General features: G+C 39.0%; 1 protein-coding gene across 1 annotated transcript in view; it reads left to right on the forward strand.

The window, feature by feature from the left end:
- LOC102488785 (glutamate receptor 3-like) overlaps positions 1–26,590 on the forward strand; it is a 144,159-nt gene that overhangs the window by 109,193 nt on the left and 8,376 nt on the right. Inside the window, exons 6-7 of the mRNA XM_014582277.1 lie at positions 8,329–8,576; positions 9,140–9,254. Of these exons, the coding sequence (XP_014437763.1) occupies positions 8,329–8,576; positions 9,140–9,254 (363 nt within the window). The remainder of the gene's footprint in view (positions 1–8,328; positions 8,577–9,139; positions 9,255–26,590) is intronic.

The raw sequence follows: 26,590 nt of genomic DNA on the forward strand, positions 1-26,590 counted from the left end.
AATACTAAAGTACAAAGTGCCTAAAACCACCTTCCGCTAACCATTCCTTCATTCTGTCCTCTCAAATTATTCATTCAGAACACCTTGTACATGTTTGGGACATAGAGATGTTATAAACAGCAGTACTGTCTTTGAAAATTATGCAATATTTTGTCCACATTACGACAATAAATTAATACCACAAATAAATTAGCAGATCTTGCATCTGTTGAAGATTATTGTTCCAACTTATTGGACTTTTTTAATTAGTTAATTCTGGATTATCAGTGTACAGATGAGTGTCTTTTGAAGTGAAAAATTGTGTTCATGTCCTAATCATTAGAACTGGTTCTATTGTCTTTTGTGTTAGTGGTCAATATTGTGATTAATTGTGGGGGCCACATTTTTAGAAGAACTTTGAAAAATTAACAAGTATCTAAAAGATTGTGATAGAAAGGGGAGATGACTGGAATTCATGTCATTCAAATAACAAATGAAGGCCTTTAAAATATGTAGCCTACGAAAGAGACAATTAACAGGTGACACCCTGGTGGTAGACTTCAGGCTATACCTGTGTGGAGAAAAAAGCATATTTATTCTGCATCACTACAGAGGGAAGAATTAGGGTAGCACTTCAATTTTAATTGTCATCCATTCCAGGCACATTGTGAGAGTTTATTACATGCTAGGCATTATGCTAGACCCTAGAGATGCAGAAACAAAAAAGACATGATCTCTACTCTGAAGGAGCTCACATTTGACTGAGGATGACCGTGAAAAGCAATATGATTTGTGCTGCTTCCAAAGGAGAAATGGAAGCATAGAGGAGGGGCTGCCTAATTCAAGCAGAAGGCAGAAGCGGGATTGGAGAGGAAAGGCTTCCATGAAGGTTGTCAGTCCAACAACAAAATTTTGTCAACTTCAACTGACCCACCCTTGAATAAGCTGTCTCCTAAGCCTCCTCTGATCTAGAGAGTGCCTTGTAATTGGAGTCGTTTGGACAGAGAAGCTGTTGCTTCATTGGGCGACAGGCTGAACCAGATGGCCTCTGAGGTGTCTTTTTATTCTAAAATTCTATTATTCTACTGACTCCGACTGGATATTCTATGGACCAAGTAGACAGTCTATTTTAACTCATAGGAAAGCAGGAAATTCACTTACCAGGCTTTCCCAAAAGCAGTATTCTGGCTAATGTGGATTTTAATATATAAGATTAACTAAACGACAAAACATAAATTTGCCATCCTACCCATTTTTCCTCCACCAACGAAATTCTAAAAATCCTAAGTCAAATGATAATGATTTCTGTGGATGCCAGACCATGGCCATTCACCAAAGATATATCTGGAGATCCAAGTACATAAATAATACTTATGCATATAGGGCCAGCAGGTGGCATGATGGTTGAGGCATTAGACCCTCACATGGCCTACTGCGGTCCGACACCCAAGCCTAGCGGCTTGCTTTCTCACTTTCTCTCTCTCTCTCTCTTTGTCTGTCTTTGGGGAGTGCATATGCCCTATAACAAATTTTAAAATAATAATACTAAATAGAATTAAATAAATATTTCTTTAAAAATACTTAAGCATATGATTCTCCCCCCCATAAAATGAAGTAATGATTCTGTAAATATGGAACTGAGGTAGTTTATAATGTTATTAAAATAAGTCCTGCTGGGGCCAAGAGGCGGCGTGGTGGTTAAGGTGCAGGACTCCAACATGGCTGACCATGGTTCAAGTCCTGGACCTGGAAGCTTATGTTCTCACCCTCCTTCTCTCTCTCTCTCTCTTCCTCCCTCCCTCTCTCTCTCTCTCTCTCTCTCTCTCTCTCTCACACACACACACACACACACACACACACACACACAAGTATATGTGCCATATAGCAAATTAAATAATAGCAATAAATGAAATTTTAAAAATAAAAATAAATAAATCCTGCCAAGAAAACAAAGTATGTTTTCTTTACTGTAAAAACACATGTTTTCACCATTTCCTGTGTGCCAGATACTTTTCTAAGTATGTATTAACTTATTTCTCTAAATAAATCTTTGAAATAGACACTTTGAAATCTATCCCATTTCACAGATGAGGAAATTAAGACGTAGAGGCTAGATAATTTATACACATAACAAGTATGACTCAAACTAAAACATCTGACTCCACACTCTTAACCACTGTACTATACAATTACCTTGTATTTACCTGAGTCTACACAATACTTTCATCACTAGAGAACTACTGTATGCACAATTACTAGGAGGGACCAGCACCACTGAAAAAAGATATACGGACTGGGACAAGCAGTTAGTGTAATAGGTATGTCGCTGGACTCCCATGTAGTCGACCGTAGTTCGAGTCCCAGACCCGGTGGCTTAAACTCACGCCGGGCACGTGTGCATGTGTACCCAAGATCCTGAGAGGAGAATGGAGGAGAAGGGATTGAGGTGTGGTCATTCCCCCTGGGGAATGATTTCTCGCTTTCTGTCTCTCTGTCTCTCTCTGTCTGTCTGGTGAGCACACACACCCTATAGCAAAAACCTCTCCAAAAAAAAAAAAAAAGATATAGGGACTGACTGGTGATCTGAGTGACTCTCTAATCACTTGCTTCCATGCACCAGAGTTGAAGGGCCCAAGAGTCAAATTTTCACCTTAACAAAAAGAAAAATTCCTCCAAAGCTTTGACCTTCACAATTTATTACAAATAGTTGTAACCATGACTGTAGAATCCATTAGCTCTAGGGTTCTACCTTGTATGGAGTTGTGGATTGATCCGTTACTATTCATTTCTGTATTTCTCCTTCAGATTTCTTTTGCTGATTATATACCAGTGCTACAAAAATTCCCCATGATATTTCTGCATAACTATTGTTTGTTCCTTCTTAGGTATAAAATGGTGTTCTCTGCAATGAAAGAAATTAATATTGGCACATAAAAGAAAAATAAATTGTTATTACACATCCTGCCCATAATTTTAAAAATTTCTCCCAGATGATTGAACTGAGTCAATCTCTTTTATTGCCTTAAATAACTCGTCAAAATAAGAGAAACTACAAACAAAGAAAATGCTAGCGACTTTTTTCTTCTTTTTGGTCTGAATGTCACACTGTCCCTTAAATACTAGATAAGAGGATAAATATTTCAGCCAGACTTTTCTCACTTATGAGCCATTTCTTTTCTGCCCTTCTAATCTCCTTTGGAATTCTGTCATCAACCAGGGTCCAATCATTTCTGCCACTAACTTGTCACGTACTGCATTCATTAACATCAGCTACATGTACACCATATACACTTAAAGTGCCCACTTCAAGAACTGCCATTTATTCTCGTAGAAATGCATCATTACCTAAAGAAATAAACCTTTCAACCTGTATCAGCAATCAAAGAACTCAAGTAAATGAGTCCAAATTATAGTGCACTTGGATCAGAATTCATGGACACCTCCACCCTTGGCTTATAAATTTCTCTTTGGAAGAAATGGTCTGTTTGCAAATAATGTGAAAGACAAATTAGTCTACAGCCTCCCCCTGCTCCCCACCTAGGACTCAGGTCTGATTGGGCCAAGATAAAGAACAAAATGCCTCTTTATAAGTGCACAAAAATGCATACCCACTACCATATTGTCTATGATGAAAAAAAATGGACCTTTGTGTGTATCTAAATTATTTACTATTTTTTAAAGAGAGACAGAGAGTTAAAGAGAAAAGAGCAAGCAGCCTTCACATGGGGCATAGTCATGTCACAATCCCTTCTTCTTCATCTCTCCCTCCTTTTGTGATTTTAGGCAAGCAAGCACACATGCCTGGCATATTTCTCAAGCACTTGGTCTGGGACTCAAACCTCAGGGTCAGCCATGTGGGATCCAGCTGCCTTAACCACCTGGCTATGGGCTGGCTCCAGTTTACTATTTTTTAACTCTTGAGGCAACTGCCTAGGAAATTTCTACTGAGATAAAATAAAGTCATTGACAATATATTTCATTATAATGCTGAGAGATTGTTTTATGTATCAGTTGAGGATAATGTAATATGGACTGAGCATAAATGACTATGAGATTTCAATACTAGAAGGCCTTGATTATTAGGGATTATTGGGGGGAAGTTATTGGTGTGGGCATCAAAACCAGGCTAAGTGGTTAAGAAGAGGATTGCAAAGCATATATGTCCTGGTTGATTGATCAGGGCATTGGACCTGACGATCTTTAGAAAAACTTCAGCTCTACATGGATTAGGAGGAAACAGGCAAATCATACATAAGATAAGGGGCTGATATCCTAAATATACAAGGAATTCAAATTACCCAATAACAAGGAAATAAATAACCCTATTTAAAAATAGGCAAAGGATTTTAATAGGCATTTCTCAAAAGAAGACATACAGGGAACCAGCAGTTAGCATAATGGCTATGTCGCTGGACTCCCACATAGTCGACTGCGGTTCGCATCCCAGACTCAGTGGCTTAAAACACGTACCCAAGATCCTGAGAGGAGAATGGAGGAGAAGGGATTGCGGCGTGACCATCCCCTCTGGGGGGTGATTTCTCGCTTTCTGTCTCTATGTCTCTCTCTGTCTGTCTGGCGAGTGCATGCGCCCTATAGCAAAAACCTCTCCAAAAAAAAAAATGAAGACATACAAATGGCAAAGAGGTATACGATAAAATGTTCAATATCTCTAAATATCAGAGAAATGCAAATTCAAATCACAATGAGATAATATTTCATATCTGTCACATTGGCTATTATCTTAACTATGAAAGAGCAAGAGTTGGTGAGAATGTGGGGGAAAATGAACTCTTATGTACCATTGGTAATATTGTAAATTAGTACAGCCATTTTGGAAAACAGTATGGAAGTTTCTCAAAAAACTAAAACTAGAACTACCATATGATCCAGCAATCCCAACAGTTGATATATACCCAAAGGACCCAAGATCTGTATGCCAAAGAGATGTCTGTACTTTCATGTTCATTATAGCACTATTCACAATAGCTGAAATACGGAAACAACATAAATGTCCATCAGTAGAGGAATAGATTTTTTTAAGTGTAGTATATATACACAATGGAATACTATTCAGCCTTTTAAACAACAGGAAATTCTGTGACCAGCAAATGGCATAATGGTTACATCACTGGACTCCCATGTAGTCGACCACAGTTCGAGTCCTGGACCTGGTGACTTAAAACTCATGCCGGGGGGACCAGCAGTTGGCATAATGGCTATGTCGCTGGACTCTCATGTAGTCAACCACAGTTCAAGTCCTGGACCTAGTGGCTTAAACTCACACTGGGCACGTGTGCATGAGTGCATGCTCAAGATCCTGAGAGGAGGATGGAGGAGAAGGGATTGCAGAGTGGCCATCTCCCCCCCCCCAGGGGGGTGATTTCTCATTTTCTCACTTTCTGTCTCTCTGTCTCTCTCTGTCTTCTGGTGAGCGCACGTGCCCTATAGCAAAAACCTCTCAAACAAAAAACAAACAAAAAAAAACTCTCAAAAAAAGATCCCAAGAGGAGAATGGAGGAGAAGGGATTGCAGCATGGCCATCCCCTCTGGGGGGTGATTTCTCACTTTTTGTCTCTCTGTCTCTCTCTGGCTGGCTGGCCAGTGCACACATCCTAGAGCAAAAATCTATAAAAAAAAAAAAAAACAAAACAGGAAATTCTTTCATTTGTGACAACATGGATGAACCTAGAGGACATGATGTTAAGTGGAAAAAGCCAGGCACAGAGAGAAAAATGCCATATGATCTCATTTATATGTGGAATCTAAAAAAAGCCATACTCATAGAATTAGAGAATAAAATGGTGACTACCAAAGACTGGTGGAAGGAGGGATGGATGGGAAAGAGAAAGACACTGGCTAACAGGTACAAAGTTTTGGTTCAATAGGAAGAATGAGTTCCAGTGTCCTATTGCACAGCAAGAAGACTACAGTTAATAATAATGTATATTTCAAAGTAGCTGAAAGGAAGGATTTTGAATGTTTTCACCACAAAGAAATGATAGATATTTGAGATGATGTATATGATAATTAATTAGCCCTATTTGATCATTCCACAACATGTACATATATTGAAACATCACATTGTACCCCATAAATACATACAACTATTATTTGTCAATTAATGATAAAATGAAACTTGAATAAAAGAGAAACTTCAGCTCTAGAATTCTACAGTGCTATACAACTGGTGCTGGTAGACATTTGTAACAAACCTTCTAATCTTTTTTTTAAAGAATTGTTTTATTTAACTTTACTTATTTTAATTTGACCAGAGAAGGAGAGAAAGAGAGAAAGTGAGAAAGCAAGCTGCCAGATCTGGGACTCAAACTGTGGTCGGCCATGTGGGAGTCCAGCGCCCTTAACTGCCATGCCACTTGTCAACCCCAACCTTCTGATATCTTTAATTAGCAACCCAGTTATCATTCTGATCAGGCCCAAGCTTCAATTATAAAACAAACATATCTTTTGTGGTTTCCATGTATTTGTGCTAAGAAGACTGCGAAAATGAATAAGGCATGGGCTTTGTTCTCATGAAATACACAAATAACAAGGGGAAGACAGACACATAGCCAACTCACCTAATGCAATAAAGTAAGCTCTATTGATAAAGTAGGAGCAAAGCGTTTGGGGAGAACAGTGGAGGAAGCACTTCTGTTGGGGACAGGAGAGAGTGCACAAAAGACATGACATTTGCTCTGGCTCTTGTAGGATTAGTAATGTAATTCAAGCAAAAGCCAACATGTAATCAGAGGCATAAGACATAAAAGCGTGTGGCTTATTTCAGGGATCAGTGAGTAGTTCAGGGTAACTGGACTATAGGACTGGGATCACTCTTGAATATTATACATAACATTTGGATTTCTTCGTGTATGTACTAGAGGAATTATCAGAGGATTTGAAAGAAAGCAGTAACTTGATCAGGTTTACATTTTGGAAGGATCACTGGAAGATAAAGACAGAGATAAAGCAGGGAAACTAGTTGAGAGGCAATGCAGTCCTTCATATTCTCCAGAATGACTAACATAGAGCTAGAGACATCATAAACATTTAGTACATGTTCTAATGACCACCTGAATTAAGATGGCATGTCATGAGATTAAATTCAAAATTCACCAAGGTAAAGATGAGGGAGATTCGGTTGGTAAAAAGAACAGTTTTGGTTTGGCCTCAATCTGAAATGAGGGAAGGATTTTATTCACTCTATTATATTTTGTACACCCCAGTAAGATGCTTTCTCTATAGCACGTGCTCAATATTTGTTGAAAGGATGAATAACTGAATACATTAATGCATCTCAGGCAGCACTGATAGACAACAATAGCAAAAAGAAAAGAGGGTTGTATTTATTTTTTTTTATTCTGCTCTGGTCATATATTTGCGGTAGGGACATATTTATTTCTAGATACTCCAGTTTAAGAGAATAATCAAGTAGAATATGCCTCTGGGGGAAGGACCACTGTTGTTGGAGTTCAACATCAGACAATGGAGTTTTGCCTGATGAAGAGAGGATGGAACATAGTAAATGCCTTGCAATATTTGAAGGACTATTATGCAGAAGAGGAACAGAATTGCTTTACATAGCTGTAGCAGATAGTACAAAAGGGTGAGAGTTAGAGAAACAAAGGTGGGGTCAGAATGAAGAAGTATTTTTCTATAATAATTGGTATCCCAAGTTGGAGTGCGTTGACTAAAATGGTTGTATTTTCCCTTCCAATGGACTTTGTTTGGGCAGATACAGAACAAACACACTACAGGATATTTCCTCATTGAGAGGAAAACTGAACTAACAATGTTTTTCAACACAGATTGCAACCAATTAATGGGGCCAGAAAATCAGTTTAGAGGGCTCTGACCAGCATTTTAAACAGTGAATTAGAATGGAAAATATCAGCATCGCACATGGCAAGAGTGAATCTCATTTTGAGAGCCTGTTTCAGAAACATGTTTATATATGGGTACATGTGTCTTCAAGGTTGCAGTGTAACATGTTTTTCTTAATGTGGATCACAATCCAAAAATGTTTAAAAACTGGGACCAGCAATGGCTATGTCGCTGGACTCCCATGTAGTCGACCACAGTTTGAGTCCCGGACCCGATGGCTTACACTCACGCCAGGCGCGTGTGAGTGTGTGCCCAAGATCCCAAGAGGAGAGGGGAGGAGAAGGGATTGCGGCATGGCCATCCCCCCTGGGGGGTGATTTCTCACTTTCTAGCTCTCTGTCTTTCTGGCAAGTGCACGTGCCCTGTAGTGAAAACATCTCAAAAAAAAATGTTTAAAAACTACTGAATTAAGGCCTCTTCCACATTTAATATCTCTCAGTTCTAATAACCCTTATCTCCTTGTCATAGAGATCCAAAATCGCCGTGTATGAGAAAATGTGGTCTTACATGAAATCGGCAGAACCATCTGTGTTTACCAAAACAACAGCAGATGGAGTGGCCCGAGTGCGAAAGTCCAAGGGAAAATTCGCCTTCCTGCTGGAGTCAACCATGAATGAGTACATTGAGCAGAGAAAACCATGTGATACGATGAAAGTTGGTGGAAATCTGGATTCCAAAGGCTATGGTGTGGCAACCCCTAAAGGCTCAGCATTAAGGTGGTGGGAATAATATAACAATATCCGTGTTGTTATAGTATTCCACCTACCCTGATGCATTTTGTTGTCATTTTCTTTCTTGTGGATTTTGAGGTAACTTTTAAAAGTTTAAAATCTACACTATTCCATGGAGTTAAATAAGACGGTAAATTATGGTTTCATCTATTTAATGCATCCATTTTTTTTTAATGTTCTCTCTCTGTGTTGTCCTCTCTGACTGTTTGTTGCTGTTTTAATTTTACAGTTCAACGGCTTTTTCAATTTAAATGGTAAAAGCCAAGTTATGGTGCCATATGTGACGAATGTTAATTGCATGGATGTGGTGTTCTTGTTACTTTTTTTCTCAAAGACAATTTCCCCATCCCGCACACTTCAGTTTTGAGCAAATGTTATCCTCCATGCCACCTTCCAATATTTAACCCTGTATTTGCTGTACAGACATTTTTATAGCTCCACGTTCTGTGAAATTTAGCCAATTTGTCCTCTTGTGCTCCTTTTTTATACGTTAACGATTTCCTAAGCATTTGTGCATTTTCTTACAAGTTATGTTTTATCGTTTCAAGAAATGCTGTTAACCTGGCAGTATTAAAACTGAATGAGCAAGGCCTCTTGGACAAATTGAAAAACAAATGGTGGTACGACAAAGGAGAGTGCGGCAGCGGGGGCGGTGACTCCAAGGTCAGCCTCAATGTCACCACAACCGGGTACCCTTAGTGACGAGTAATCGGCAAGACTGTTATCTTACTATTGAGGAGAGAGCACAAGACTCACACACAAAGTGGAATGACTAGGTTATTCCCCTGCCTGGCAGCTTTGGGAACCAGAAAGACTTTAGGGCGCTGCCCACATTTTTGATCTAACTTGGGTCCCTTCTTAAACTCCCAGACAGAGGCTCCCCATCCATACTCCCTCCATCTCCTCACATATCAGACTGGTTGCCTTATAAAGGCTATGCTATGGGTTTCAATGCCCTAGGCATTCAAGAGCCCAAGGCTTTCTTGTGAGAGTGTCTCCACCTGCCTCAGTTGAATGGTGTGAGAAATCAGATTCATGTGCTGAAATATCAGGTTATAGCCTTTTCTTTTTCCCTAGGACATAATAGTCACTCACAGGTTGGTTGGTTGAGTAGGGATGACTTCTATTATGTGTATGAGTGGTGATATGTTGTTCTCTATATGTGATGATCCATTTAAGCAGGCCCCACTTAACTTGAAAGCCAAAGAACAAGTTCGGTTTCAAGTTAAATGGGGTCTTTCTTCAATAGGCCATCCCATATAGAGACTTTGCAAAGCCATTTTGTGTATTTAAATAAGTGCGTCGCCTAACTGTGATACTATGTGTGTATGCATACCTGATTTGGTTTTTCCTTAGCCATGTTCTTGGTTCAGGTAGGTCTAATTGTTATCCAGGCTGCCATCGTGAGAAAAATCCATCTTACTTGGCTTTACTTTGGCTCCTAACGCTCTTCTTCGGGGCCAAAACGAAGGAATAGCTGTCGTCCAAGCAACAGGAAATAGGGGCAAGCTCAGAAGTTATGGTGCCAAGTTATGGAAAGACACATTGGGTAAGTACAGGAGAGGACCTGAGAACAGAATCCTCCATGGCCCGAGACTTATACTGAAGCATGTAAGATCAGCTCTTGTCCAACCAAGATACCATGGGCATCTTAAAGTGAAGAACAGTGTTTCCCAACCACAGACAACAGACAGGCAAGCCCAAACTTTTCTCCTTCAGAGACAATGGTCACACTTCTGCTCCTCTCTCTCCCTCTCCATCCCTCAAGATCCTAACAGAAAAGTTAGTTTGCCAGTCTGCAGTATAATATGGGTTTGGAAACACTGATCCAGAGCACTGTCAAAGAAATACATTTTAAAACAACTTTCTTCAGCATATAAATCTTACTGTGCCTTGGCAAGGCCCTTTATCGTAAAACCTTGATTAACCAGAACTCACCTAACGCTACCCCAACTAACTGAATTGCCTCCCCTCAGTACTTCACATTGATGAGAAAGCAGCAATAGTATCCCCAAAAAAGAAGACCGCAAGGAATCGGTTTTTAAAAAATCACTTGCCAAGAGATGACCTGTGCTTAGGCCACAACCTGCTCTTTCTCCTCTATCTTCTCTCCATCTGGATTGACCCTCAAATGTTAAAGGCTGGTTCCCTGAGGCAAGAAAGTGGACACAAGCATTTTAAGAGAAAATGTTTTTAGCCAAGAATGAAACAAAACGAGTATTCTTGTTGAAAATTACATTCATCCCTTATGGATTCCAATTAATCAAGGTTTTACTGTGTGTCAAAAAACAGTAACTTCCTTTCCCACCAATGTGAACTGATGCCATTGACAATTTAGCCAAGCTCTTGGCTCATTTGAATTTTACAATGGCTAACTTGATGCCCAAAGTATTTAGCACCTTCTTCCTGATCCTTTTCTCATGTTATTAGCAGCCACGGAGAAGTGAGTTGCAGAACGAAAATTGATCTGGATTGGATACATTGGTCTCACAAATTCATCATGAATTCACACTCAGCATGGTTAAAAAAGGAGCCATGGACTATATCAAGATAGAACATCCACATGATGCCAAGTGCCCAGAAGTTTTCAAATAACCAGACGTTTGACGTTATATAAACAAGTAAAAAAACCACATGTATTTGGCTGAATTTGTACTTTTCACCCAGATGTTTTGGTATCATGAAGACCCCAAAACTTTAGACCAGCTATTTGTTAATTACAACCACCAATCAAGCTTTGTTTTTCCTCAGCTGGTACTGCTACAAAGTCTTTTACCAAGTAACTTTATTACTACAACTCACGATTTCCAGAGTTTCTGAATTCGATGTGCAAATTGAAAACTATATTTCAGTAGATCCTAAATGTTTCCAACTTCTTTGACCATAGTGCTACCTGCCAGGCATCTTTCAAAGCACTTTTCTTGGTCATTACTCCAGCAAACCTTTGAAATAAGTCAATCCCTTTGTCAACTATGGATAATAGTATAATCAGTGCTGCATATCCAACGATTGCCTTTTCTATTTCTGGATTACCAAGGAGCTTGCCTTTATCTTCTTCCTTCTTGCTACCTGCCGTTTTCTGAGAGTGAGCAAGAGAAGGGGCAAGAGATGAACTTGAATCTGTTTTACCACAACTCAGGGTAATGCTAAAAACAAATCCATGGAGAAGGAGGTAGAAATAGCAGTGAAACCTCATTAATCAGAAGCTCACTAATTAATAATTTATAAAAAACTACAGGGGCTAGTCTGCAAGTTAACTTTTATATTATCAGGCATAAGGACAAGAGAGGTTTGTTAAGCAAATGTAGAGTTTAGTCAGACTGTTGGTTGAATTTTTCCTTGAGAGAACAAACCCTTTTCAAACGTTGGAAGCACTTATTAGATATAATCATATTCATTACAAATCTATCTGCTAAAGTAGTTCCCACGAGCACCTCCTTTGTCAACTATGGATAATAGTATAATCAGTGCTGCATATCCAACGATTGCCTTTTCTATTTCTGGATTACCAAGGAGCTTGCCTTTATCTTCTTCCTTCTTGCTACCTGCCGTTTTCTGAGAGTGAGCAAGAGAAGGGGCAAGAGATGAACTTGAATCTGTTTTACCACAACTCAGGGTAATGCTAAAAACAAATCCATGGAGAAGGAGGTAGAAATAGCAGTGAAACCTCATTAATCAGAAGCTCACTAATTAATAATTTATAAAAAACTACAGGGGCTAGTCTGCAAGTTAACTTTTATATTATCAGGCATAAGGACAAGAGAGGTTTGTTAAGCAAATGTAGAGTTTAGTCAGACTGTTGGTTGAATTTTTCCTTGAGAGAACAAACCCTTTTCAAACGTTGGAAGCACTTATTAGATATAATCATATTCATTACAAATCTATCTGCTAAAGTAGTTCCCACGAGCACCTCCACTAAGGCAATGTTTTATAGTCAGTTTGAATTACAAAATAGACTTCAAGTAATAAAACTGTCATTCCTTCCACCTATTTCGTAATTCAAGACTTTGCTTTACTCATTTAAACGATCCTTCCCCTCTGTTAGTCCAAATCGGTGAGGTTTTACTGTATTAGCAAAATGGCTTGAGAATTATTCTTCCTTACTGTATCTCATCTCTTATTAAAGTGACAACTGACTGCTTACTATTGCATCGTTTCACAGAAAAAGTGAGACTCAGAGATGGTGGTGACTTTGAGAAGGTCACACAGCTAATGATGTCACAAATCTCTGCTGACATTCAAGGTCACCCCTTGTGATAAAATTGCAGACAATTTATCACTTCTCCCCATCCAATGAGCAATGTGAATCTGCTTGCATGTGATATGTTTCCATAAGAATTAGGTTCATTCTCAAACTACTGTGGTTACTAGGCAAATGGCATATTTAAGCCATTCCAGGCCTCAACACTGATTACTGAAAATGACAATAATCACAAAGTCTGATATTTATAAGAGCTTTTACTTTTTCAAAAATGCTTTCATGCCTGTTATCTCCAAAACCGGGAGAAGGAAAAATACCTATATTACTTACCTCTCTGTCTTTCTCCTGCAACCTTTAAATAATGATAAGTGGGCAATCATGTTAAATTGTTGACTTTTTCCTCCTTGACATGAACCAGTATACATTCTGGCCCCATCTAAAAAAGTTACAATACAATGGAAAGAACCAGCAACTTTTCAGGCTGTTGTAAATATGCATGTGTTTAAACTACTAAAATGGATTTTTATTTTATTTTACTTTTTATTTTCTGAAGACAGAGAATTAAGAACAAGGTCAGTCACTGAGGCAACTCCTGATCCAGACCTATAGGCTAAAACCAAAATACTGCTTGGCTTTACCAGTTTCCCAAACCTGAGCTCATAGAGACCAAGCAAAGCAGACTTGAGCCTTCCTTGATGGACTATAAATGCACAGGCAAGGATCATGGAAATTAGAGCTGTGGTTTGGGAATTTTAACCTGTAAATCACCCTTTTGTGTTGATGCTTTATTACAATGCAAGTGCAGATGTGCTAATTAAGAGCCAGTAGTTTCTTTCCATGATAAACCCAGATCACGAGGGGTTTGTGACACAGCCCAAGTCTGCCAGTGTAAATCACAGCAGACCAGGGATTAAGCTGCTCAATTACCACGGAGGCACTCCAGCTCCTTCCACAGCTGCCTTTTACCTCAAACGTTCACATTCTCTGATGCCCCACCCACCCTACTTTGTTCCCTTAAGCTTGGGTAAAGAACACCAGCTTGGCTTTCCCATCTGGCTTTTTCAGAGTAGAGGAGGTTGGGTCAGTGGAACAAGCTATTTGTGACTGGGGTAACAAGTTATTATAAACCCTACTTACCTCACTCTATAATTGTACCTGGCTTTCGTTCTATCCAGGGATTTAAATAGACTTCTAGTGTCCATATTCTCCAAGGTGAAAATCAGCACATGTTGTATGCTTTGGAGAACACTGAAACACACTATTTAAATGGAACCATTCTGAATCCCTTGATTACAATGGGAATTGTAAAACAGGCAGCTCCCTTAACTTGTAAGGCATATAGGAAAGTGAGGGATGGGTTAAGAAGTTATACCTCCACGGGACCAGCAGATGGCATAATGGCTATGTCGCTGGACTCCCATGTAGTAGACCTTGGTTCGAGTCCCAGACCTGGTGGCTTAAACTCATGCCAGGCGCGTGTACATGTGTGCCCAAGATCCCGAGAGAAGGATAGAGGAGAAGGATCACGGTGTGGCCATCCCCCCTGGGGGGGAGGGTGATTTCTCGCTTTCTCTTTCTGGCCAGCACACATGCCCTATAGCAAAAATCTCTCAAAAAAAAAAAAAGTTATACCTCCATTATTTAAATAAATAATGGGATGTTTATTATGACTTACAGGATATTGGTAGAGAAATGCAGTTTTACTGTTTCAGAAGGGACTAGAATAAATGGACTAATTTGATGCTAGGAAAACAGAGAAGTTTTTTAATAGACTAAAAATAAAAATTTGCTGTTAAAGTGAGTTGTGTTTCCTTTTATGTTGGTGCTTTTAAAACACCAATAAACAACCAGCAGATGGCATAATGGTTATATCGCTGGACTCCCATGTAGTCAACTATGGTTCAAGTCCCGGACCCAGTGTCTTTAATTCACACTGGGTGCTTGTGCATGTGTGCCCAAAATCCCAAAGGAGAAGAGGATGGCATGGCCATCTCCCAGGTAGATGATTTCTCACTTTCTGTCTCTCTATCTCTCAGTCTCTCTGTCCCTCCAGCAAGCATGCTCCCTATAGCAAAATCTCAAAAGAAAAGCACCAACAAAAGAGTTTGTTCTCTTAAGTAATTCAAACATGTTCCTCCTCTTTATCATTGCAAGTCTGTTTTTTTTTTTTCTTTAACCCTATGCATTTGCTTAGCAAGTCTTCTATTCAAAGATAGTAAAAAGTTACACTTTAGGGCAGCCCATTTCCAAACTCAGCCTTGTAATTGGTGGTACATAAATGAATGAGGTTATACTGTATTTCACATATGTATAAATGAGATCTGCAGTTGTATGTGTATTTCTTCTTCTTCCATGTATGTCTACAATTCTTCTCTTCCCTGCCACCATCTCTTAACCACTTCTCTTCCACACCCAGAATTCTTTGACATTCTTAGGCCTTGGGTACTGGATATGACTCTGCATCTGCCTTTACCTGCAACAAAATGGACCTTTTATTGGCAGGGGGCATCCTTAAAGGTAGACATTTTGGATACCCAGGGTTAAGATGGATCCAAATGACTCTTTATTGACACTGTTATGTGTGTAGGCAAGAATCATTACAGATCGATGGCACTTCCTGGGTCTTAGCAGAAGTTCCCGTGAATCCCCAAGATCCTGGTTTGGGATCAAGGAGTAGGGTGAGTATATTATGCTCTTCGTTGGTTTGCATGTTTCTGTGCTGGTACTACCTCCTGGAAGTATGAAGAACCTGACCGTTTTCTTTCCTGATAGTGACTAAATTTGCTCCTTGAACTTACTCAGGTCTTCCTCCCACAAGCAAATCCTCACTTTCTCTCAAGTGGCTGCATCAAGCAAAAGATCTGTTGCGTTAAGAACTGCACCAGTCCAGTGGCTGCCAAAACCATGCCTTTTGCCAACTAGTATTAAAGAATAAACCCTATCACCGGAAAGAAAAAATGTGATCCAGAAAGAAAATATTTTTTAAATTATTCCATTCTAGCAATTAAAAAAAAATATTGACTGTGTAGCCTTAACATGATTTCTATGATTAGGACATAATTATTTGCCTTTGGTGTTATCCTGATGACATGAATGTGTTTCTTATTGACAAATAATGATCAAATGTCTAACACCAGAACTACAGAAGGAGCAACAGGAATGAAAGGTCTGAAGGTAAGATGCTGTTATACAATGGCCAAGAGGAAAGACATCGTTGAAGTGGCAGAGAGTGAAATGATGTATGTCTATGCCCTTTTCTGCCCCTTGAAGACCAAATTATTTGGTTTCCTTTCATTTGGAGAGAAGTATAGAATCACGATCTCTGAAAGGTAGGACAGCCATGGAAAAGAAACATGAAAGATGTGATGTATTGAAATATATTTGGTCTAAAGTGGGAGTTGGGGGTGGTGGAGCAGGGTGGGGGCAAATATCTCTTATGGAGAATAATTGAAATCCATTCTCTTTTGACTTTTTAGAGAGCGGTATAGCATTTGGCCCTTGGCACATGAGAGACTGATCTCCATTGGTCAGAGAAGGCAAAAGTGTGGTCCAAGTTCTGGATTCACCTTTTTGCTTAATTTCATCTGGCATTGAAACAAATATTTCTCAAAATATAGACCAAAAGCAACAGCATGCTTTACATGTGTGTGTGTGTGTGCGTGTGTGTGTGTGTGTGTGTAGACACTAGTGTGCCCTGTCTACTAGCATCACTGCTGGAAAAGCAGATATGATGTATGGATGCTAGAATATGTGTTAGAAGATGGTGGTATGTGTCCTGGCATGGCAACCAGTAGCCAGCTTTCAGATATGATATATAGATCCCACTTGTCACAACCTGTATTTGGATGTAAGATAAGACAGATTATTTTTCTATGAGTCATGGTCAGGGGATGGCTATTAGAGAAAAGGATGCTGGCATCCATAAGATTGAACTCTAGATAATTCGAATTTTTAATGGTTCATAATATAGAGTTTTCACCTGAATCATACCAGGTACGGGGTATGATTGCGTACATGGTATCTGTAGCTATGTTTAAAACAAAACTGCCTTCTCCAGAAGCTTAGCATCATCTCTGAGTCCCTTCTCTTTATCAAGGAAGAATGGGGTAAGAACTCTTTCCAAACAAACTGGGTTATGTGAAATAGACCACAGCCATTAATTGTTTTGGATTCCTGCTCTAGAGGGAGAAGTTGGACAGAAGTCCAGTTAAGCAGGAATTAATCAGCAAAATTCACAACCTGTGGAATAAAGGGGTCTATTGCTTTGAATTTGAGAGGTTGTCATCTAGAAATACCACTGGCTTTCCCCATGTATCTAAAAGTTGCTCCTGAGATTGCTGCTTTAGCATAGATGCTTATCAATAGGTTTCAATCTAGCATTGTTAGGCCCTTAGTAAAATGACTCACAGCATTCAACTCCTAATATTATATGCATGCATTATTGAATTTGCTCTTTGCACTTATATTAAATTATGATCCCATTAACAAGGCGTTAAATAGGTTTGAGCTACATTTGTGGACTACACAGATATAAATACTCTCTTGGAGGTGGCTTCTAGCAGCTAAGCACTGCATAACTCTGCATATCACTGTAGCTGCCCCTGTGGAATGAGGGTCTCTTGGGCAGCCAGAGTACAGTAATGCCAGTATGTGCACACTCTCCCAGGTTGTGGAGAAAGCATGGGCTCATCCAAGGGCAGTACTGAAACAACGTAAACCCTCATTCTCCTGGAATCCAGCATCCAGGAGATGCTGTGAAAAGTAGAGGATAGAGATTTTTGTAAAAGGGTTCTAGACACTAGTCTACTCTAGGGCATATTTTGAAGTGTCATGGCCTCCAATAGCTGCTACATAGAGAGGGAAGTCTTCACTATATATATCCCAAGTTAACCTACAGAAAAGAATAACAGGACCACATGGTAAATCTTTTCATCCAGCAATGGTTTTTCTCTTGCTTGATCATCAATTGGCTTCAGCTTAATAAAGCAAGACCAACCTTGGCAGAGATTTCTGTGAAGGCCTGCCTAGTCATGCTTGTTGTGTACTGAGCGATCATAGGGCATCTCCAGAAAAAGCTAGGGAAGCAAGTAAGCGATTGGGAAAGGTGGTTTGTCACCATTAAAACCTGAAATATGTTCAGTAAAAGAGTCAGAAAAAAAGGAAGATGGCTGCCCTCCCTCTTTTTAAAAAGTTGCTCCCCCTAAATTGTTAAGAACCAAGAAGGAAATATTAGAAATATTAAAGAAGGATAGGATGAGGGAAGAGCTTCCAGCTTTGGTGGAACTGTGATTAATTTCCAATTTTATCATCTTAGATATTGTTGTCAGAGTAGGTTTCTAACTAACTATGCAAATGTGCCATCTTTGCTCACATATTACTTTCACTTCTCTGTGATCTCCTTGACTTTCTCCATAACCTATGTATTTACACACATGTCTAGCCTTCGTAAGGGCACCATTGAATGATTTTGGACTCATTCACTAAATTGACATACGCCCTTCAAGTGTTCTTGCTCAGAAAGATGTGAAGCCATCTAAAGCAGAATATATCCCACAGCAATAGTCATACTTCAGATTCTTCTCTCAATCCTTCCAGGATGACCAGATTGTTTGTAGGAATTAACTTGGTAATTCACAAGACCTAATTTTTCTTCTTTTTCTCTTGGAGAAAAGAACCATCACAGTCACTCAACATTTATTCATTCATAAAAAGAAATTCATCATGACTCCAGGCCACTTTATTTACTATTTTAGTTTTATTCTGAAATAAAATTTTTTAAATAAATGGGGCAGTTCTTTTGAAATATATTGAGATGTTTTTTATTTCATCTTTTAAAAACTAGTTTTTACTTTCATAGAAAAAGGAAAAAATAATGATATTCTTATCCTAAGCTATCTCCATATGTAAACATTGTTATCATAAGAACACATTGACTCTTTGAAATGGCTGGTGGTGCATCTCAGAAATTGAGCCTGGAATCTAGGAAAACACCACCAGGGGTGGGTAGATGTTTTTAACTATAAGCATAGTCATTTGTGGCTGAGTGATTGCCAGATGTGGATGGCAGACATAAGCACAAATTTGTATCTGCCAATGTTTTCTTCAAAAAATAGAACTCATGATCAAAGAATCATATGAATTACATTAATATTCCCTACATAAAAAAAACAAATAGATACCACTCTATGACTGTTTCCTGCACTCACGAATCACCATCCTGACATGGGTCAGCATTACCTTCACATACTTTCAAATGACTATCTAATTCACATTTGCTCTTACCCCCTCCATCTGATCAACCACCCATTTACATGCAGCAAAATGTTTTTTTCTTTGGAGAACTTCATATTCTTTCTTCTCCACACCAAACATTTTTAAAACAAAACAGAACAAGGAGTTGTCATTTGCAAATACTCTTTGTTTCTTGCTCCATTTCTTAGGTAGATTCATACTTTAACAAGCCACGTGGCTCTAACGTAAAGATGTGAAAGTCTCACGGTGAAATTTCAGGTATCCATGAGGAAAATATATTTGGACAAGGGAAAGTCCTAGGCCCCCTAAAGTTACCTCACAAAGCTCTCCCTAAGTCTGCTGAGCCATGACTTCATCTTAGGAGGGCTCTACTCAGCAACAAAGTTCATAGCGAGCCCTTCAGAGGAGAGAGTGTCTGACCTATTTCCACGATAGGAATCTGACCTACTTTGTTTAATTCTTTCTGTTCTCTATTGAGGTGAGTACAATAAATATTTCTGACTTATAATTCTCTTAGGTACCAGTTAAGGGCCTGCAGTAATTGCTCTGAAACATTACCCTGGAGTCGTATTGCTGCACCATAGTAAAAGGCCCCAGCTGCAAAATATGCCCTTGCTAGCTTGACAGTTATTTAGAGTATGGTGGTCCCTAAAGAAAAAAAATCATTATGAACATTTAAGCCTGAAGAGCATAAATGAGGAAAATTGCTACTTTTTTGTTGTGTTTCATCAGAGAATGTGCAGTACAGAGCTCTATTCATCTGCCTTCTGTCCTGCGCAGTTATCTGCTGTGCAGACGTGAACCAACTGCTTAACTTATCTGTACTTCAATTTCTTCCCTTATAAAGTGGAGGCCAAAAAGCTACCTTCTCAGGATGATCATTAAACTTGACCAATAACAATTATTATTGTTATGCAAAGGTACTAGGTTGAATGACAAAATGCTATTACAGAGTCACTGACTCCACAAGGAAAGTATCCTAAATAAGGATACAAATTTATAAGCCATGGCTCCCTCCCTTGAAAAGCACATGGTCAAGTGGGAGACAGGTTTGGATATAATAAGGCAATGTACAAGATGATGGAAGAGACAGAAAACATTGGAGCGGGGAGCAAAAATGGATTCATGGAGAAAGTGACATTTTAAAATAACTAAATGCTCACCCAATTCTGCTTCCTTCACAATTCCAGTGTGTGTGTGTGTGTGTGTGTGTATGTGTGTGTGTGTGTTGGGAGAAGGTGTCAACACATTTGGTTGATTTGGGTTGGGCTAGACAATACATCCAAAAAGATAAGAGAGACGACTATGTGAATAAAAGCAGTTTTTCTCTGCCTTCTTTGGAATTTAGTCTACCTCACAGCAACACCCAGTTCTAGATTTGGCTTTAAAGGACTTTCTTTTCTTGGCAGCTATCCTAACCTCGTTAAGTGGTATTATCTTTGATTTCTGATTACAATTTTTATGCTCTTTGGCTGTGTTAGTGCTTGAAATGTTTATGTTTCTCCCTCAAATTTTTATTTAGAATTTCCCAAATGCACATTGGTTACCTGCCAGATTTCATAAACCCAGTGATTTTTTTTCCCCCAATCAAAAACCAAAGTTCTGGGACTACACTATTTATTAGAGTTCTCTAAAGTGCTAGGGTATCTCAGAAAAGGTCTGAATCCAAGGCAGGGTTTCTCAACCTCAGCACTATTGACATTTGGGGACAGGTTACTATTGTTGGGGCTGTCCTGTACATGATAGGGTGTTTGACAGCATCCCTGGCAACTATTCACTGACTGCTTCTAGCACACACCCCCACCCAGTAGTGGTAACAAAATAATGAATTCAGACATTGCCAAATGTCCACTAGAAGAAATAAAATTGACCCCGAATTGAGAGCCATTATCTCTAAGGTAACCACCACTGTACCTTTGGAATCTGTAGGAGTGGAGAGCAGTTACCGGCCATTCTGTGGGAGCCACTGGATGGCTTAAGGCAGAGATAGGCCATGTGTCAGAAAGAGCATGCCAAGTTGTTCATGTACTGAGCCTGGATTCTAGCAAAAGTCAATGATAGAATCCCAGACCTCTAGCACAAGAAAAGTCTTTTATCCTTCAAAACCAGTGCTTCTCAAATTTTTTGTCCCAGGATCCCTCTATACTCTCAAGAATTATTGGGAGCCCCCAAAAGATTTCATGTATGGTATAACTATTAATAGCACTTTAGAAATTAAAACTGAAGATTTTTTTTAAAGTGCATTCATTGATCCATTTAAAAATAATAAACCTGGTATACATTAACACACATTTTTTTAATGAAAAAGTTAAAATCTTATTATGAAAAATAACTGTATTTTTCCTAAATGACAACAAAATTAGTGGAAAAAGTAGCACTGCCCTATATTTTTGTAAATCTCTTTTATATCTGGCCTAATATAAGAGAAGAGGATTCTCGCTTCTGCTCCTTCATTCAGTCTATTGTGATTTCACACATCATGTACCCTACAGGAAACTTCCACTGAACATCATGAGGAAATAATACTGAGAAAGGGCAAGTAATGTCTTCACCCTATCATAAAAATAGTTTGTTGGTTTTGTCTGTTTGTTTGTGACAGACAGAGAGTAAGAGATACAGAGGCCCAAGCCTCCCAGGTAGCTACGTTTGTAGGCAAACAGTCTGTGCCCAGACTGCTTTTAGGTTGGTCTGAGATCTGAACCTAGACCATGTCTCAACCTCACACAGTAGTACCCTATCACTTGTGCCACTGAGACTGGGCCTTTAAAGGCAGTTTGGACCTTGTAGACTCTTTAATAAAAGAGTTTCAAGGATCTCCCAGGGGTCCCTGGATCACACTTTGAGAACTGCTATTATGCCATACTTTTATCCATCTAGCTCACTTAAGGGTTATCAAATTTCTTTAAAAACCAGGGTCTCTAGGAAGAGTAAAGTTTGCTCTATTGGAATCTAGTGTGAATACCTTTAATCAGAATTCTCTGTTCCTAACATACGGTAAGAGCAGCAGTGCTGAAGAAATTGAATGAAATGATTTGAAGAACATAGAACCTTGAAGGAAGATAAGAACTTGTGAGGGCTTAATCAGATAACAGTGCAAGGACACTGGGTCCTTTAAAATAAGAAAAGAGGAAGCACAGAAGGGAAGAGGAAGCTATTTTGTACTTTTTCTTGTGGTTCTGTTGAGTTAGCTAGCCATAGGTCATTGGAAAACATCTCCCTGTATCCTGAGGTAACTGCCACATTGCTGGGCCTTGGGGCTACTGCTTGGCTTAAAGAATAGCACTGGGAATAAGTGGTAGTGACAAGACAACAAATAGTAGGGGAGCAGAAGAGAAGGGGACTGCATGGTGAGAAATAGGGGAGAAGGCAGCTCCAACACTGATCTCAGGGCCATAGATGACTTGTCTGACCTTTAAAAGTCTAGAGACTTAACTTTCACTGCTTAACTTTCTCTTAAAGAGACTCAAAGTTTTGTTTGAGTATCTTTTGTTGCTTTGCATTCTAAGCAACTCTGGTGAGGATTTGAGAAACCGAGGGTTCTGAGCATGATTCAAAGAAATTGTTTAAAGTATGAAAGGACTCCCACTTCCTAGTAAGATATGGAATGCAGATCTTTTGCCTGCCAGGCCCTGCACTAACTCAGAAAGTGTCACCTCACTGACAGTAAAGATTTTATAGTTTTTCAAATCTCAAGTACTGTGAAATTGCATATTATTTTTAAATGATGATACGCTTCTCACAATATCACAAGATGAAATGGTCCTTTTGCTCTCAACAGCAAATAGGAAAAGAAAGAAAATAAAGTTTGGGACTTAGTAAGATAGAGGCCTAATCTTTGTAACTATAGAAAGTCTAGTCAGTGACTGGATATGTGTAGTGGGTCCAACTTCTCCAAAATAAGCTAAGAAAGCTTAGGTCATGTTCATGGTTATATAAACTTGTCTGCTTTTCTCCTTTTAAATAAGCAACATTGAGACCAATAAGCACTGGTACTGACAATATTGTTCACATGAATTTGAACACATGGTTTATTGCTTCATAATAGAATTATGCCACCCTCTCTATATAATGCATTTTTTATTCAAAGTTATTAGAGATTTTTTATTTAAAAGTTAATAGCTCTAGAAAAAAGACAGAATAAAGGGCATTATTTCCATTTTACAACTGAAGAAATCTACCAGGGGGGAAAAAATCTTTATCCAAAGACCAGTAGGGTTTCATGCTTTTGCCAGTGGCTCTAAATGCAGTCCTTATACTTAAGAAGTGAAGGACTGAGAATCAGTGGCCTGGCTTCCTGAGGCTGTATCAGCCTCTCAGTCAAGGAAGTCTCATCCTACAAGAACAACTTACCTGAACTATCCAACAGTAGCAGAATTACTTTGCCATTTTAGGTTAAGCCATATTATTAATGCAATGCATTTTTTTAATAATCTGGTCCACCTCTGGTGATTTGAGTTGACCACAAACATATGTCCATCTCAGAGAGACGGCCAGTCAGTAACTCAAAAGCAATCCATACAATAGTTTCCTATGGTTGAAAACACTCTTTTTTAAAAAACAAAAACAAACAAAAAGAGAAACACTTCTTTTATCTAAAATCCAGAAGTCCACATCATAACTCTGATAACAACAGTATATGCATAACAATTTAGAATACATGTTTGTGGAGTGAGATCTATATATAGTATATTTTTTTCAGAGAGCATTTTCAGCTGGGCAACAGATTTGTGTAATAAAAGGCAAAGAATCAAAAGGCATGGTATTTATGTAGAATCTACTTTCTATTCTGTTCAGATTTATCTATCTGTCTTGGTCCACAATATGGAAACACTTCCTTTTCTGGCCCCTACCCTTTCCTGACTCTCCCGTACAACTTGCTTTCTGTCTGGAAGTACAACAAGACACCCGGTTAGATCAAACCTAACACACCTCCATCACAAAGCTACCGCAAGCTGCCGCCGACAATTGTCACTTGAGGGGAGACCCTCCTCACCACACAGCATATCTGAGGAGTGCCTTTTTTTCTATCCTCATTATTTAACAGTGTGTGCCGATTACTCAAAGCGATATGGGCAGGCCCTGGTAAATATAGCGTTGCTGTAGTGTTAACTTATTATAAGGTAATGCTCAGGTTGCCTGCAGTGTCTAAAATTACTCTGTGGCCAGGGCCCCCTGCTTTATCGCTTTCTATAGTTTTAAAGTAGTTTGAAGCTTGAATAACATAAAATAACATAATATAATGTTATTTATGTTATTTCCCACGTGAAGAACGCCTGTAAACCTTGCAGTATTGAAACTCAGTGAACAAGGCATCTTAGACAAGCTGAAAAACAAATGGTGGTACGATAAGGGGGAATGTGGAGCCAAGGACTCCGGGAGTAAGGTCAGTCGCTGAAGGTCTTTTTGTACTGATTAGCAATCACATTTTGATCCACTGTTTATTTTCTACCCTAAAATGGCTTTCCTTCCCAACACACACTCCCTAACACAGTGGGACCCCTTTATAACACCAGCACTAAAGGAAGAAGGCAAATACCAGCCTCTGAGGCCTGCCATACATCAATCGTTGACTACAAAGCTGTTGTTATGATTAGGGAACTCAATCTGACCCACTGCATTTCCAAAGTTATAAAATAATGAGCTGTGTTATAAGGGGGTTTTACTGTATTTCACATTTCGAAAGTTCAAAGAGAAAACAACAACCAAAATAAAAGATTCAGTTGTGACAGTACTTTTACTTAACCTCTTACACTGTCAGAGACTTTGTAGTTGTAAATACCTTTGGTTGTTAATATATCGTGTCTATCCCATCTGAAAGCAGTCAAACAAATAAATCACAAAGACTGGTCTCTGTAAGCAGAATGATTAGCGTCCTCCCAGCTGCTGTCATATTGAGTTCAGCATCTATTTGGATCTCAAATCTCATTAAGTCTGTCACACTTCTCGCTTCCAAAGGTGTCATTTGAATCTCTGTACGTAATACTTTTACAATCAGTCGCATGCTCCTAAAGGGTATACATCGTCAGGATAACATCACATTGATAAGCATGAAACACTCTTCCCCGCCTCCTTCCTGCCCCCCTTCGCTCCCCTAAGAAAGTTCTTTTTAGTTTCAATTTTTGCCTTTCCTTTTTTTGAACTAATATTGTGGTATCAGTTAATTCATTTCATGAAATGCCACTCATTTTCCCTGTGCAGTGAACCATTTTGCTACTGGTTTTCTACAGCTCACATCAGGGAATTCTGTGATTATTGTCAAACTTAAACACATGGAACTTTAAACTGTTCTTATTACTATAGCTTATATGAGTTATGCTGAAGGACCACTTCTCCCATTAAATACTAAACTCATATAAAAATCTACCAGCAGAAGGAGGGTTACTAGAAATTGGTCCATTTCCTAATGGACCAGGAACATCCTTGCAGATAGCTTCACCAGCCTTCTTGAGGAGATGATCCATTGCTTCATAAGTGACAGAAATTCTTACTACTCATCTAACTGAATGTCCTTCATCCTGGAAGTGTGACTATTTGCAAGGTTGTTGTGGATATGAGTCATCTCCAAACCCCCCACTTCCTGAATATGACTCAATTTCAATCAATTGGCCTTTTTATTAAGGTGAACAAGTATAGGACCAGATCTTATGAAAATAGGATCAGAAGAATATGGCCATATTGTCTTCACTTTTAATTCCTTAAATGACAGGAGTGGCTGAAACATCATCTCCTCATTATATTATCACTTAAATAAGATGACTAAATTTCACTGGCTTAACTATTTGGGTATTCCATTCAATTACATTCAGCAGCAAAATGGTTACGATCCCTCTAAAAAGACTACAAAATGCTATTTTTTTTTTTTTTCTCAAAGAGAGACTCCTGGCCCTTGGTGTGTCCTACCTCAAGGTAGGGCTCAAGACACCAATTTTTTTCTTTCCATTGTTCAGCAGTTCAGTTTTTGCTTTTTCATGTAGGTAGATAGCTTAGTCAGATTTCCACAGTTTGACCTGAAAGTCACTGACCGGCTTCCTCAATTTTCCCTGTATGTTAAATAGAAAGCAGATATGTTTCTTTTTGCTTTTTCTTTTTTCTTTTTTTTTATTATTCTCTACATTCCCTGGAGTAAAACCTAAATAAGCTGGATTTTTTTTTTAAATTATCAACCTCCTAGAAAAAGCTTTCTGATTTGTATGGAACCAATCCAGGACTGAATAGGTCCTCCTGACAGTTTCCTTAAACTCTCAGGGAAACGGAACAGAGCCAATTCTTTGTGTTGTGCCCTTGTTCTGGCAGCACAAAGACTTGCTGCCCTGATTTTAACTAGGATGAAAACTTAGCAACCAATCCCCAAAGGGAGCAATTTCTCAGCCACTGGGGGAAAGAGGAGAGTTATCCCTTTTTAAACAAACCCTTGTGAAGTAACTCCTCAGATAAGAATATCAGGAACCTCTAATATTCTTACCTGGTATCTTAAAAACTAGTTGTTAACAAAGTTGTCACAGGGAGAACAAGGGAGAAAGGGGTGTTGCGGGGCAGAGGGGAAAGA

The sequence above is a fragment of the Tupaia chinensis genome, unplaced genomic scaffold (genome assembly GCF_000334495.1).
Source record: "Tupaia chinensis unplaced genomic scaffold, TupChi_1.0 Scaffold143572_1, whole genome shotgun sequence".
In the NCBI taxonomy this organism is placed as follows: Eukaryota; Metazoa; Chordata; class Mammalia; order Scandentia; family Tupaiidae; genus Tupaia; species Tupaia belangeri.